This window comes from Phallusia mammillata, chromosome 2 (assembly GCF_965637545.1).
Source record: "Phallusia mammillata chromosome 2, kaPhaMamm4.hap1.1, whole genome shotgun sequence".
In the NCBI taxonomy this organism is placed as follows: Eukaryota; Metazoa; Chordata; class Ascidiacea; order Phlebobranchia; family Ascidiidae; genus Phallusia; species Phallusia mammillata.
This window is the reverse complement of record NC_137253.1, coordinates 27,537,207-27,549,990: the sequence shown is the minus strand read 5'-3', so window position 1 is coordinate 27,549,990 and position 12,784 is coordinate 27,537,207. Positions and strand designations below refer to the sequence as shown.

The window sequence follows — 12,784 nt, the reverse complement described above, 5'->3', positions numbered from 1 at the left end:
GTGTCTTCAAGCAATCCAGATAAGAACCAAAACCTGTGGCTACATTCATTTCCTACCATACAAAAAACTTCACAACATTTTTTCACAAAATCTTATTATTTTCCCACTTTAAAACACCAGTACAAGAAGTGCAACAAGGACAGAAGATTGATATATATAATTAAGGAGAATTTTTGGGGCAAAACATTTTGTGTCAACTTTATGAGATGATGTAGCATAAAGAATTGGCAAAACCTCAATTAATTTGTGCATATGCAGGATTATACTAACAAAAATATATCTTTAGGGCAAGAATAATGTTTAAGATAAATTAGTAAAGCAAATCTAATTCTGCTTCTCAATCACAAACCAAAAGAACAAAATATCACAATGCTATGTACACAGTCAACGGTTGGAACATGAATATTAATTTCCTGTACAAAACAAACACAAAACATTTCCTTTACACAATGCAAAATCCGGGTTCTAAAGCACAATGAAAAATTTCACAGCAAAACAAAGAAAATCAACGCGAGTCAGCTACAATTTGATAGTTCTATCATCTAAAACACAGCACACAGTATGAAACATTAGGTCTTTTACAATAGGCAATTTAAGCAAGATGGAATCACAGTAAAATAAAAGTCATAACAACGATTGTAAAAATACATTATAATATTTAAAACACATCACAATTTCCAAATAAAGACACAGCATTATTCTAAAAAACTGTAGATTTCCAAGGCACCAAACTGTATGTATGTTTTCCAAAAACAAGTATAGCACATTTAACTTTAAAAGTAACTGATACAATGCAATATAGCAAAATCAACACTTTTCAACCACAGGCAAAATGTTAAGTTTCCTAACACATCTTGTGTAATAAATACGGCAGTACTAACGCGTGTATAAGCAAGACACAGATGTAACATAAACTGTTGTGCATAATAATAGAGATAAAGCTATGGAGGTATAGACAGACCAGAGGAAGTACTTTGCTTGAAGACTAGAGGAAGTGGCATGATTTGTTATAACTGCTAGCTTTGCCAACAAAAGCTTGTTGAAATGCAGTTGGTGAGCAAAATGCGAGACTTGGCAAGCAATTACCAAGACACATTGATGTACCGAACCATACAAATTTAGGGTAAAAGCGAAATAAACATTAACTATATACTACAAAAAAAACTTGCATTATGTAGCACAGACACAGACTTTCACTTATATAAGGCTTAAACTAATAACAACAAAGTAAAATCCTACTAAACACGAACAAAAACTGGAATATTTCCAATTTCTGCCTTATAGTTTTTAATCCACTTGCTGTACTTTATGTCAAATGACTGACTGGTCAAAATGTCTTTCCAAATTCCAGGTGGAAGGTAAATATCTCTTTTTGTTGCATCCATCTCGAGTATTGGTGCAACACATAAGTCAGTTCCTATCATAAACTGGTCATCAAGTAATAGAATCCTCTGTTTTTCATCGGCGTTGGTTCGTTGGTTGAGTGCGTTTGGGGCCATCCACATTGGGGTCAAAACAGGTTTTGTGCTGTTGGTTTCAGCTTCAAGAAAGGCTTTTTCAAAAATGCCATGCACAGTTGTGCTGTTCCGAAGATCAGTATATTTTTGTATCATTTCTGTGAGCTCATCGACATTCATTCCTGCATTAATCATTGTGTTGTAGTCCCAAGGAATATGCATGACTGGAAAAAATGCTACCAACTGTATCCATCGAATAAAACCATTCTGTACAGCCTCTGGTCTCATATGTTTTAAGGCTTCATGCAATGGACATGGGAAAGTTGGAATAAAGAATGGATAGCCACCCAGCCCAGCTGCCAGTGCAGAAGAAACAGTTTCTTTCATGCTTTGTGATGGACTTAACAACACAAACTGATGCCTAATCTGTGAGTCATAAGCCACATCAGTCACTGTACATCTACCAATTTTAAATGCAACATCGGCATAAAGAGTGGAAAAGTGTCCAGGGTTGTGCAGAGGTCTTGAGAGTCGGTAATGGTTAGGAATCCAGGTTGACTGTCCATAAAACATATGGAAGTAATCCACAGGTGCTCTAGTGTTGAAGTTAGTTATTTCGTTAATAAACCAGGATGAGGCATTTTCATTGGTAAGATCAATCACACCTGGAAACAAGGTTTTCTCATGTGTAGTAAGTCGAGTAAGTGAAGGTACAGATTGGTCTTCATCGAATATAAGATAACCACTCATTGCAGCCTTGTTAAAGTGCTTTGTATCATAGTTGACAAATGGAGTAAAAGGTAGCATTATCTTAAAACCCGATTTCTTGGCCACAGAAGTAAAATTATCCATTGATACTTCAACATCATTTCGTAAAACAAAGTCTCCCAGCTTGTCATAAACTTGTGCAATATCACTCAAATGAACGGTGCCCCCAAATTTTCTTAAGGATTGTAAGTGTGCCTCAATTGATGGTGTAGCAAAATCATTGTCATGAATTATAATGTTCCACAAAGGCTTTTCGACCAACCAAGAACATTGACTATGTAATGTTGAAGGCAAATCACTTGGCTTGATACTTCCAATAATACTCTTTTCCACATCACCTTCAAAGTATGCACCATCATTAGTCATGTCTTGAAAGTATTCTGGAACTGTGTGTTTTTGACTTAAAGGCTTAATAAAATGCTCAATGGTCTCCTGATGAGCTGCGTGCAAGCTATCTCCGACACAGACCATGTAATCCATATGAAAGCCATCATTGTCATGGTGCAAACTCTGGTGTGAGTCGTCAGGAGCAGATGATAGGCATATTTGTGGGTTTGTTCCATTTTTGCAGACTTGTTCACTGACCCTTACTGCATGGTGTGTGCTGGCTTTAATCACCACACCAGTTGAAGAAATCCACATTGGCTCAATTACTGATCCACCTTTGTTCTGGAGTATCGTTCCGAAAGGGTTTTTGACCGAAAATCCACCAGGTATATATTGAAGCATCGGGTCATCGCATGAATCCATATTGGCATGTGGGTATGTAATGTAGTTGTGAGCCCCAAACCAAACTACCTTATCATCAGGTGCTACAGTTAGATCTACACAATCCACTGGGGTGGTCGTTGACTGCATTTTCCATTCTACTTTAATGCAGTGCATTTTATCAATGTCATCCTCGTCGCCAAAGCCGAATGCCGTTAAGGACAGGGATGTGTTTTTATGTGCCCAATGCAGACATGAACTGGTTTCAGATGGCTCGTTGCAAGCATGCATGTACTGCAAATCACCAGACACAGCACCCTTGCTATCAAGCAAAAACTCGGCAGCCAGATTGCCTTGTTTGTCAAGTACGGACATATATCTTGTTTCAGCATTAAACTTTGCTACTTTGCGATACTTGTCCCTGATTTCTAGAAAGTGTTGAAGATTGTAGAAGTGCCACACAAGAAGCAACACAGTAATGATGATGCATGCAAGGATGATAAGCAAAGCCCGTACACGCCACCTTTGGGACCTCTTTCGGCGTTGCTCACTGGGTTCCTCTTTGTCACTGCAATAAAAAAGCAAAGAAGATCATAAACATGAATTGGTAAATCTCTAACATTTATTATACTTTACAGTATGAAATTATTAACTGAACAAAAAAAAACAGCTAACTAAAGTATTTAAAAAGTTTAAATAGGTAAACACATTTTGGAAGTATTGAATGGCACAAACTGCATGTGCTTTGAACCGAAAAATATGTAAAACACATTTTACTAACTTTGATTGATGGGAGCTTGTGTCATTATTTGTTGACGAAGGTGGAAATCGAAACTCTAAGTGAGCTCTTCCTCCATTTATCTCCTCACCAATCTCTCCATCTTCTGTAAAAAATTATACAATTTTTTAACTGTAGATAAATTTGCTTAATAATGTGCTGTTTGGACCAAACTTAAAAAACAGGGGATATTAGCAGCAGACAGTGTAGATTTGTTTGATCTGTAATAGTTACATTAGTGCAACTGACTGGTGTCAAGGTATTGGCAGCATAGTCATGTGCCAGTCTGCAGAGTGTGGTTTGTTGTTGTTGGAAGTCACATGGTGAAAGGCAATCTCTCAGCCTGCCTGTTTAAGGCCACAGTTGGACATAACCACAGATAAATAAGTTTCGAAAGCAGGCAACATTTGGATTTGGCTAAGCATAGCATGTACGAGTTACCGCTAATTACTGCTACCACTTAAAACTTACCACTTTCAATCAGATTCATGTCATCCCGATTTGCACTGGACAGCGAAGAAAACTTAACCATGCTTGAACCCGACTTGCCTGGGGCCATTTCGGCAAATAACTCTTTCCAGGTTTTGCGGTAAGACTTGCTGAATCATCAAAACACAAAAACCTCGTGTAACAAAACAACTATTGTGACGCAGCTGCCTGTCTGTTCGAATTTCGAATGACATTGAGAGTGGATGACCGCTCTGTAAATATCGGGACTTGGAAACTTTCCAAAATAATAACTATTGTACCTTAATGTTGTGTATTAAATTTCTCTCACATACACTGACTCAACGGCCTCAGACATATATCGAGTTGCAACAATACACCAATGTTTACATGCACTATTTTTAGTTCCCCCTAGCGATGTTGGTACAGGGTCATTCGTGTCGAAGCATTAATTAATGCCTATTTAAATCAGTCTACCATGATTACTACCAACTTAGACCTTATTGATTTGTCACAGCAGGAACAAACGACTTTAGCATGTAGGCGTTGACCCTGCAAGCTGGTGAACAGACCAATGCGGCATTATGGCAGGAAACACAAATTCAAATTTGCGGTTAGTTATCCTTAAACAGCAGCAGCTGCACCTTCTCAATACGACGTGAGACTGTACAATGAAAATGCCATTATAATCGATTTTTATTTTTCAGACACATTTTATTGTTTATTTTCTACAGACAGAATTTTATTGTTAACAGGAGAAAATACAGCGTAGATTGCACAACGCAACACCTACAACCTAGAATTCGCCCATTTTTACCTCTGATGGCTGTTTGTATTGTAGGCTATAAGCTTTATATCACAGCTCTGTATAAATACTCGACCATATTATAGACAAAGAAAGAAATAAGCAAACAGCGGAAACACACCATAAATATATATTTGGCACTTTTTTACACGCAAATAAAAACAACAAAAATCACAGGCAATGAGCATTAAATTTTAATTTTTATGGGACTAGCAGCAACTTTCGGTAGGCTACGGACCTCGTCCACACGCAAGATGTCATTTCTACTTAGGCAGTTATGTACATTGCGCTTTGCAAGTGAAATAGCCATGTCCACCTGCCTCAGCCAAGCCTTGTCCTTGAACGTACTGGCCACAATCATACACTGGATGGCGCTGTCGCGCGAATCCGTTCCTCGGTATTTTTCGAATTTCCCCAGAGTAACGAGAATCGGGTTTGGCACACGGGAACTGACATGGAAGAATGGGCGAAGTGTGTTTTCCACGCTGACGGCTGGAAGGGATATAGCGCCCTCTATCAGCTTCGTTCGACGAGACGGCTGTCCCTTGCCTGTGAAAAAATTTGCATCAAAAGGACAGGAAATGGTGCGCAGTAAAGATTATCTGCATGAATTGTTGCGAGCAGGGCATTGAGCTTGAGGGTTTTTCACTTCGGACTTGGAGTTGCGGTTTTCACAGGCAAAACATGGGCATGTCCAGCGCTCTGGTTTTAATAGCTACTTTGTAACAATGCCATTTGTTGGACTTTTTAAGGTATGGTATCCGAGAACCAAGTGTCCCCTTGCAATCAAAGTGAACATACCCGGCACTACATTCTCGGGTATGGATTCCACTCGACCATACCTACTTGTAACAAATGCTAACAGGCGGATTACCGACGTTAGGGAAACGTAAATTACTTTTGCGACTTATCAACATGCGGGCTTGGTTTTTGGTCGAAAACGTTATATATCTGCAGGTGATTAAAACTGCTCCAAATCACACAAAGTTATATTTCTCCCTAGGGGTTTAAATATAGCTTAACTCATGTAGTTTAGATAATGTGCCAAAGGAATAATGTACAAAATGCTAAACTAACTGAAATGCTGTGTATTATGATCGCTTTTAGGCCTGCTGTATTCTATCCTTAGCCATAGAAACACAATCAACTAGTTGTAGGGGTACACGCTCAATGATGGGTTTTACATAATTAAGTAATCATCACATGGTTGAGTTACCTTCGCGAATAGATGGCAACTGCTTGCTATGACCTGGTTTTGGGGTTTGAATGAACGAACTCGTCTCAGTGTTTTCGTCATCATCAGGGGTTGTCTCTTCAACGTCACGTGATGAAAAACGGAAGCGTCGCGAAAAAGCTGTACACCATGAAACGTCTCATGTTAAATATTTCAAGTATCAACAGTACACTCATTAGTACGCCAGACCCAAGGCGTTACATCGAATCCACCGGCCACCAAGCACTCACCCCCATATGGCAAGGCGTAGGCTAGGAGAATCACAACCACCGTATGCTGCACATGTCAGCTTCGTAGTAAGGGTTTGCCGGATTGACCGTGATAGTTAAGATGAACATTAATTCACAACTGGGAGCAGCCCTAAAGCGTCTATGCCAGTGGTTCTCAAACTGTGGTACGCCGGAACTTTTTAGGTGGTACGCGAGTAGCTTTCTGTGATACGTAATTTAGGGACATTCTTTTGAAATTGCTAAATATGCTAGTCAGGAAAAAAATGACCCAGTAGTTAGTGCAACCGCCTTACAATCAGAAGGTTGGTTGTTCTAATCCCAGTATATGCAGACCAGCGATCACGGCACACTCAAAGCACATTTTAATTAGAATAGGGTTTACCTGTGTTGGAAAGATTTGGAAAGCGATTTGTTCCAAAGGCTGTTGCGCTGTTGGAGCTTGTTGAATGTTTCCATTCGCGTCTTGGACTTTGCGCAGAGTCCTTAGCAAAAATACAACTTGGATAACCTTTATAATGGACGCATTTGTTTGTTAAGATTCAGACACAAACAAACAACTTTGATGTTATACAAATCACTATTGGAAAGGTATGTCGGTGTAGCTGTTGTTGAAAGTATAGGTTTTGGTTCAAAATTGACGGCAAAAAACTGTTAAACATATATTATTATACTTTGAGCTATTTAAGCAAAATATAAAACTTCAATGTCCTATTTTTTTTCATGAACGGAAACGTTCTGCAATAAAGTTGATTAACTTATTATTAAAGTTACATTGCACAGCAAATTCCTAAAAAACAACTTAGTTCTGAACGCTACCTTGGGCACAATTTGCGACGAACTTATCGTATGACTTCGATGGCGTCGTCTTTTCGGCTTGGCCATCGCCGGGAGACCCAGGCCAGCATCGGTCGCCAGTTGGGACAAATACAGGAGCTCACTGACCTTTGCCCTCGATTGCAGGGGACTTTCCCCGAACCCGTTGACGATCACGCCATGTCCGATAGTGGCGGCTGGCTACATTTAAATACACAGGGAGAAATAGTTAAGACACATTAGCAAGGTTTCATTTGTTGTTGGGAAGGGGAGTTTAGAGCATTTAAACTAAGGATACAAAACTAAACCACATAGTTGAATTTATTAATCAGAAACGATTGGAATATTGGCAATTTAAATGTGTTTTCTCCTTCGCTATAAATTCTATGCAATAGGGCCCCAATGTTAACATGAAAGTCTAATAGTCCCATTATCATACAAGTCTAAGATTGAAATCGACAATCGCATGAAAATTTTGTTGTTGCTTGGAAACTAGAAGATGTTGATGCTGATTGCAGAGTATAGTGGCGTTTTGTTTCTGTATGTTTTTTAGAGAAGCCCGTCTCGATATGACTAATTTTCCAGTACGTCTATTCACGGCTCCCGACGCTATGAAAGAGTATCCAATCACGTGATTTTGCAGCGATGGATAAATGTTTCAGCAATTTGATCTCTTATTGTCTTGACGAGTGTCGATTACTTACAACACGCGGTTCCGCAACGGTTGAAAACAAACATGTGGCGAACAAACACACAAGGGTTTACTTTTACAAATCATGATAAATCTAATCAACTCCACGCTTCTGGCTGAATGAATTTGAAACGTGAGAGCAGATGTCGAAGTATATGCTATCACATATAGCGGTATATGCTGGCCTCGTTACCTCAAAGTTTGACCAGGTTATGGGCTTTTATGTCGGTGAAATTATTTGATCAAATGCACCCGTTTTTTATGTGATTAATGTAATAAAACATGCGCATTCAAAAAAATGTTCTTAGGTCCATCAAACATATGGTTAGAAATTTGAAAGTTTTAAGTAGTTGCTGGAGGCTCTTTTTTGCCCAACCTGTTTATGGTTACCCTATACTGGGTTATTAAATACAGCTACAATACAGTTTATTTTGCTCACCTTTTTTTTTTTTCACGGGGTTCGAACCCAGGACTCTCCCGGGGACGAATCCCGATCAGGATTTTTTATGTCTGTATATGGGTCAGGCGCGCCGGACCATTCGGCCAAGTTCCTGCCCTTATTTTGCTCACCTTGTATGGTCTGCGTTTAAGCGAGCTCAAATACGCCCCCTGCTGGACGAGCACTTTCTCTCTAGCTCTCTCGCACCACTTTCTCGACTTGATGACGATTGTGACCGGCAAGGTGACGTTATTTTCTGTGTGACTGCTGTACAGTTTTGAGGTAAGATAAAGAACGCAGTCGGTTTGTCCGTGTCTGAAAAAAGCAAAAAAATCATAAGGTAGAATGAACTTGGACTTGAGTATATTTCGCTTGGTGAAAGAACGCATAGCAACACAATGCACTAAAACACTCACCATGCCGGAAATTTTGGGGGCACAATCGGGGGATCGTGACTAAACGCGCTGCAGCTACACCGTGTAAAACTTATGTGTAATATCTTGTAAGTTTAAGTAAGGCTATTGATTTATCTAACGTGGGTTAAAATGTTTACAACAAATACCTCGGCTCTTTTAATATAAAGGGCTCACACCAATTAATCACATCTTAGATATTTTTTTGATAATATTGCACACAAACGAAAACTACATCAACTTTGAACTTAAATTTACCTGCACCCCACTTGAATGGGATTGTGGCCTCTTCCGTCTTTGCTTACCAGGCAGCATATATTATTCTGCACAAAAATCTTGAGAACGTTCAGCATTCCACATTCCGCGGCTTCGTGAACTGGACATTTCCATGTGTCGACGTGTGCGGATGCCTACAAATATATCATTAACATATTGATTGTAGTGTGCGTTTGTGCAGCCTTTTGTTGGAATTTAAAGTCTAAAAAGGCTTCCACAACCTTTCATACGTCGGTCTATTAGTGAAAACGTATTAAACAAACTAAGTCGAAATATAGGTGTAGGGAATAAAAACTTACACGACTCCAAAGTTTGGCTGGGTGTTGACCGACCGGCTCTTCAGGCTTAACGGCTCCCAATTTCGGATTGATCAAGGAGTTGGCTAGATCCACGTATCCGAAATGTGCAGCGATATAACATGCCACACGAAACTGGTATCTCGCAATCTGTAAACGCAACATAAAAATCCATAGTTGTCGGCCACGTGTCCTTATCGGTTAGTGTGTTATGGGCCGAATAAACCTGTCTTGCATATTTTGTGGCCAAATATGAAGCAGTTCGTTTAAAATTAATCTTCTTCACTTAGGGCTGCATTTGACAATTTTGTGAAAACGAGTTTTTAATGGTTAAGTTTGCAAAGACATAAATCCAAATGAACTAAAGCATATAGTTAATTTGATTACACAATTCACACACGATTTTCTATTGACTAGCTTATTAAATGTGTTGCAACAAACTTTAATTTACCTGTTCATCTGAAGATGCGTTTCTCAATACTTTCTTAGTGTGGCCTTGCGTCGCAGCCATTAGCAGGGCGCTCCATCCATCCCATACATGCAAGTACAATGTGTCACCTAAATCGACTTTGTATTTCTCAAGTGTATGCGTGTCGAACAGCTCCTAAAAGTACAGTTAAATACGAAAACAAACTGAAAAAGTCGGCAACGGTGTTTACAACAAAAGGAAATCACATAACATCAACTTTGTGTCAAATGTTTTGGACTATGGTATAAACAATGCTGCATTACATTTTTGTATAACCAGGTGTAATTTTTTTAGTTGATGCTGCGTCACCTTGTAATAATGTAAAAATTGTAACTGTATGGGTGTTTGGGATAAAAAAGGAGCTCAATGCTAAGGTCAAACGCAATATTCACCACGCCATTGGAAGTGCAAAGACGAAAGACAGAAACTGGCAAACCGGTTTTCACTGATACTTTGTTTCTAAGTTCACTGACGTACGTCTTAGCCGGATCCAGCTGGTCCCGAATTACTATGATTTCTCTGAAAAAGATTATACAAACTGCATCTTCAAAAAACATTTAACGCTGCTGGGAGAAATATGGATTTAAGTTTAGTTTGCCAAGGAAGCTCTAGTTTTAATTATTAAAAGACTCCTGCTGTGTGACTATCTTTTTTCCTTTTTGCCTATTTATCATTATTTCTGTACACGGGTGGCTGACTCGATGACCTATATGGTCCCTTCGCCATCCACCAGTTGCTTGCCTATTATATTTTATTTGCATGCAATAAACGCGTACGCAACTGAAAATAAAACGATGATGATGATGATGAAGGCAGACTTTATTTCACTTTCATCCAATCTCTATACTTTTGTTATCAATTGTAATTTATGAACATAAACTGAATTAACAATAAATTTCCATGTTAACATTTGCATTCAAGAGTTTTTAAACATTTGCTTATGGAGGCTTTGTACTTACTCGTTAAAGGTGCAGTCAATGTGTAGAACTGGTTTATCTGAATCTTTCAACGCACTCTTCACAGTTGAACCAGATGTGATACCGATGTCAGAACATACCCATGAATCATGCAAAACTGCCCCAGCATAGGTCAACTGAAGTATCTTGTCTTCAACGTGTGACGAATTAAGCTAAAACAAAATAAACCTCAAAGTTTAAATAAGACAAAAACAAAACAATACTCCAGTGTACACTTTCAGCTAGTCACTATTTTTATATGACGTCACAAAAGCACATAGAGAAGATTAGGCGGTCAGTTTCGAAACAAAAAAATAGAACACTTTTCTGTGAATTTTGAGGCTATTACATTTCTGTGAAAAAGATTTATTTTAAATGCTTGACAGGTCAGAACAAGTTTTTGCACAGATGTGGCTCTTACCTTGAAATGATCACGCAAAACGGTTTTAACATCTCCTACTGTTTGGCCCGGCTGTACATCCAACGGCAAACGTACATCCTCGAATGCAACAAAAATTCGCATAGTTTTGAACCCACAAAACAAACAAACTTATATAAACAGCAAATTGGCTGTATAAGTGAATGCAATAAAAGTATACTGTTGACAGGTAAATAAACGTGTGTTGTACAAACTGCTAAGATGAACATAAATAACTGGAATCAGCCCTGAAGCGTTCGTATAGCCAAGCGATAAATGGATATACTCAATTGAAAAACATAAAGTGTTGCCTTATGCCTTTTGCTTATGGAAATGCGTAGGATACCGCCTTGATTCGATATAACGCCGATAATTGACCTGACATAGGCCTACTATATATACATATAAATGTTTGGCTTATAGTCTAAAGCTGACTTTGACTTGGGAAACCAATTTCGGAGATTTTTAGTTTATTTTACAAACACTGTTAATTCAACATAAGCTTTTACCGTCCTAACTTACTAATTTCGGTACCAAATATCAGCAATAACGCCAGATTTGTTGTCTGGCGAAATCTTTCAACGCCTATCCTCGCCGGAACTGCCTATTTACCTTACGAAGGTCGTCGATCCAAGTCTGTATCATTTTATCTTTTGTACGAAACTCTTTTGTATAGATAACCTTGCGGCCCTTAGTGGTTTAGCTGGTCTTTATGTACGCCATACGTATTACGTGGGCGATATTGTTGCTACAAGTCAAAGTTGCTGTGTGATTAGGGCCTACATGGCTGGTGTGCTCATATGTCGTTACGTATAGGCCTACATTTGTTATAACAATTGTTAATCTTACACACCACCAAGGTGGGCCTACAGTTAATCTACCCATTATGTTTGTTCGTCTGTAGCCATTTGAGACAGTCGTATATTAAAACAACGAATAACTAACAAGGTTATTACCTCTGCAAACATCTTGAACGCAAATCTTAACTCAAATCGATCCTGTATTTTCCTGGGACTCATTACACAACCTATCTAAGCTTGTTTTACACATCGTGCCTTGTCAGCTAATGTTTGCTTTCCTACAAACACCCGCGCGTCGCAAAGCGATTTAAATCCCTCCCACCGAAGTTGTTTAGGCTTGTATAGTGACGAAGGTGACACTAGTAACAAACGCGATTCCCCGACAAAGTTTCATATTTGAAACACGAAACCTTGCGTTCTATTGTTCTGCATATACAACCTAAACAGTATCCTTTACCTCGTCGCGCTTTGCAGCCCCCAGTTCTTTGATAGCTTGAAATTGGCTGGAATAGGCATGAATGTGTGTTTATTTTTGTTTGTCACTTTGCAAAGTTCAACTGCAACAAAGTTTAAGCATCTTGGTCCCGGTTTTGCAAGTGAGGATTCTTAAAATTGTTGTTTAAATTTTGGTGTGCAAATAAATCGATTGTGGCGTGGAAAATGGTTTGTAATGTGTTTGTTGAGAACCTAAAAACCGACATAGCGGTTGTATGAGTTAGGTTGAGTTTATTTCGCTTGGTGAAAGAACACATAGCGACACAATTGCACTAAAAACAATCACCAAGC

General features: G+C 38.9%; 2 protein-coding genes across 2 annotated transcripts; both read right to left on the bottom strand.

Moving 5' to 3' along the window:
* Window positions 1-377: 377 nt before the first annotated feature.
* Window positions 378-4,584, bottom strand: LOC145213677 (alpha-galactosidase MYORG-like). Its single transcript, XM_080082041.1, has 3 exons — window positions 4,183-4,584; window positions 3,715-3,817; window positions 378-3,501 (listed from the first exon to the last, which is right to left on the bottom strand). Exons 1-3 carry the CDS (start codon window positions 4,268-4,270, stop codon window positions 1,239-1,241), a joined length of 2,454 nt encoding a protein of 817 aa, XP_079938167.1. The 5' UTR covers window positions 4,271-4,584; the 3' UTR covers window positions 378-1,238.
* Window positions 4,585-5,027: 443 nt separating this feature from the next.
* On the bottom strand, window positions 5,028-11,338 carry LOC145213221 (protein ANKUB1-like). Its single transcript, XM_080081453.1, has 11 exons — window positions 11,202-11,338; window positions 10,784-10,953; window positions 10,217-10,343; window positions 9,807-9,959; window positions 9,359-9,505; window positions 9,042-9,193; window positions 8,502-8,685; window positions 7,244-7,441; window positions 6,810-6,909; window positions 6,180-6,317; window positions 5,028-5,512 (listed from the first exon to the last, which is right to left on the bottom strand). The coding sequence occupies exons 1-11, from the start codon at window positions 11,301-11,303 to the stop codon at window positions 5,151-5,153; spliced, it is 1,833 nt and encodes a 610-aa protein (XP_079937579.1). The 5' UTR covers window positions 11,304-11,338; the 3' UTR covers window positions 5,028-5,150.
* Between the last annotated feature and the right edge of the window lie 1,446 nt (window positions 11,339-12,784).

What these genes read in the sequence shown, in the direction of transcription:
- LOC145213677 (XM_080082041.1), bottom strand. Translation starts at nt 4,270, where the DNA reads ATGGCCCCAGGCAAGTCGGGTTCAAGCATGGTTAAGTTTTCTTCGCTG. An exon ending in CATGAATCTGATTGAAAGTG is followed by an intron (nt 3,818 to 4,182) that starts GTAAGTTTTAAG and finishes AATTTTTTACAG; the next exon opens with AAGATGGAGAGATTGGTGAG. An exon ending in ACAAGCTCCCATCAATCAAA is followed by an intron (nt 3,502 to 3,714) that starts GTTAGTAAAATG and finishes TTTTTATTGCAG; the next exon opens with TGACAAAGAGGAACCCAGTG.
- LOC145213221 (XM_080081453.1), bottom strand. Translation starts at nt 11,303, where the DNA reads ATGCGAATTTTTGTTGCATTCGAGGATGTACGTTTGCCGTTGGATGTA. An exon ending in TTTGCACTTCCAATGGCGTG is followed by an intron (nt 9,960 to 10,216) that starts GTGAATATTGCG and finishes CTGTACTTTTAG; the next exon opens with GAGCTGTTCGACACGCATAC. An exon ending in ACGCATCTTCAGATGAACAG is followed by an intron (nt 9,506 to 9,806) that starts GTAAATTAAAGT and finishes TTGCGTTTACAG; the next exon opens with ATTGCGAGATACCAGTTTCG.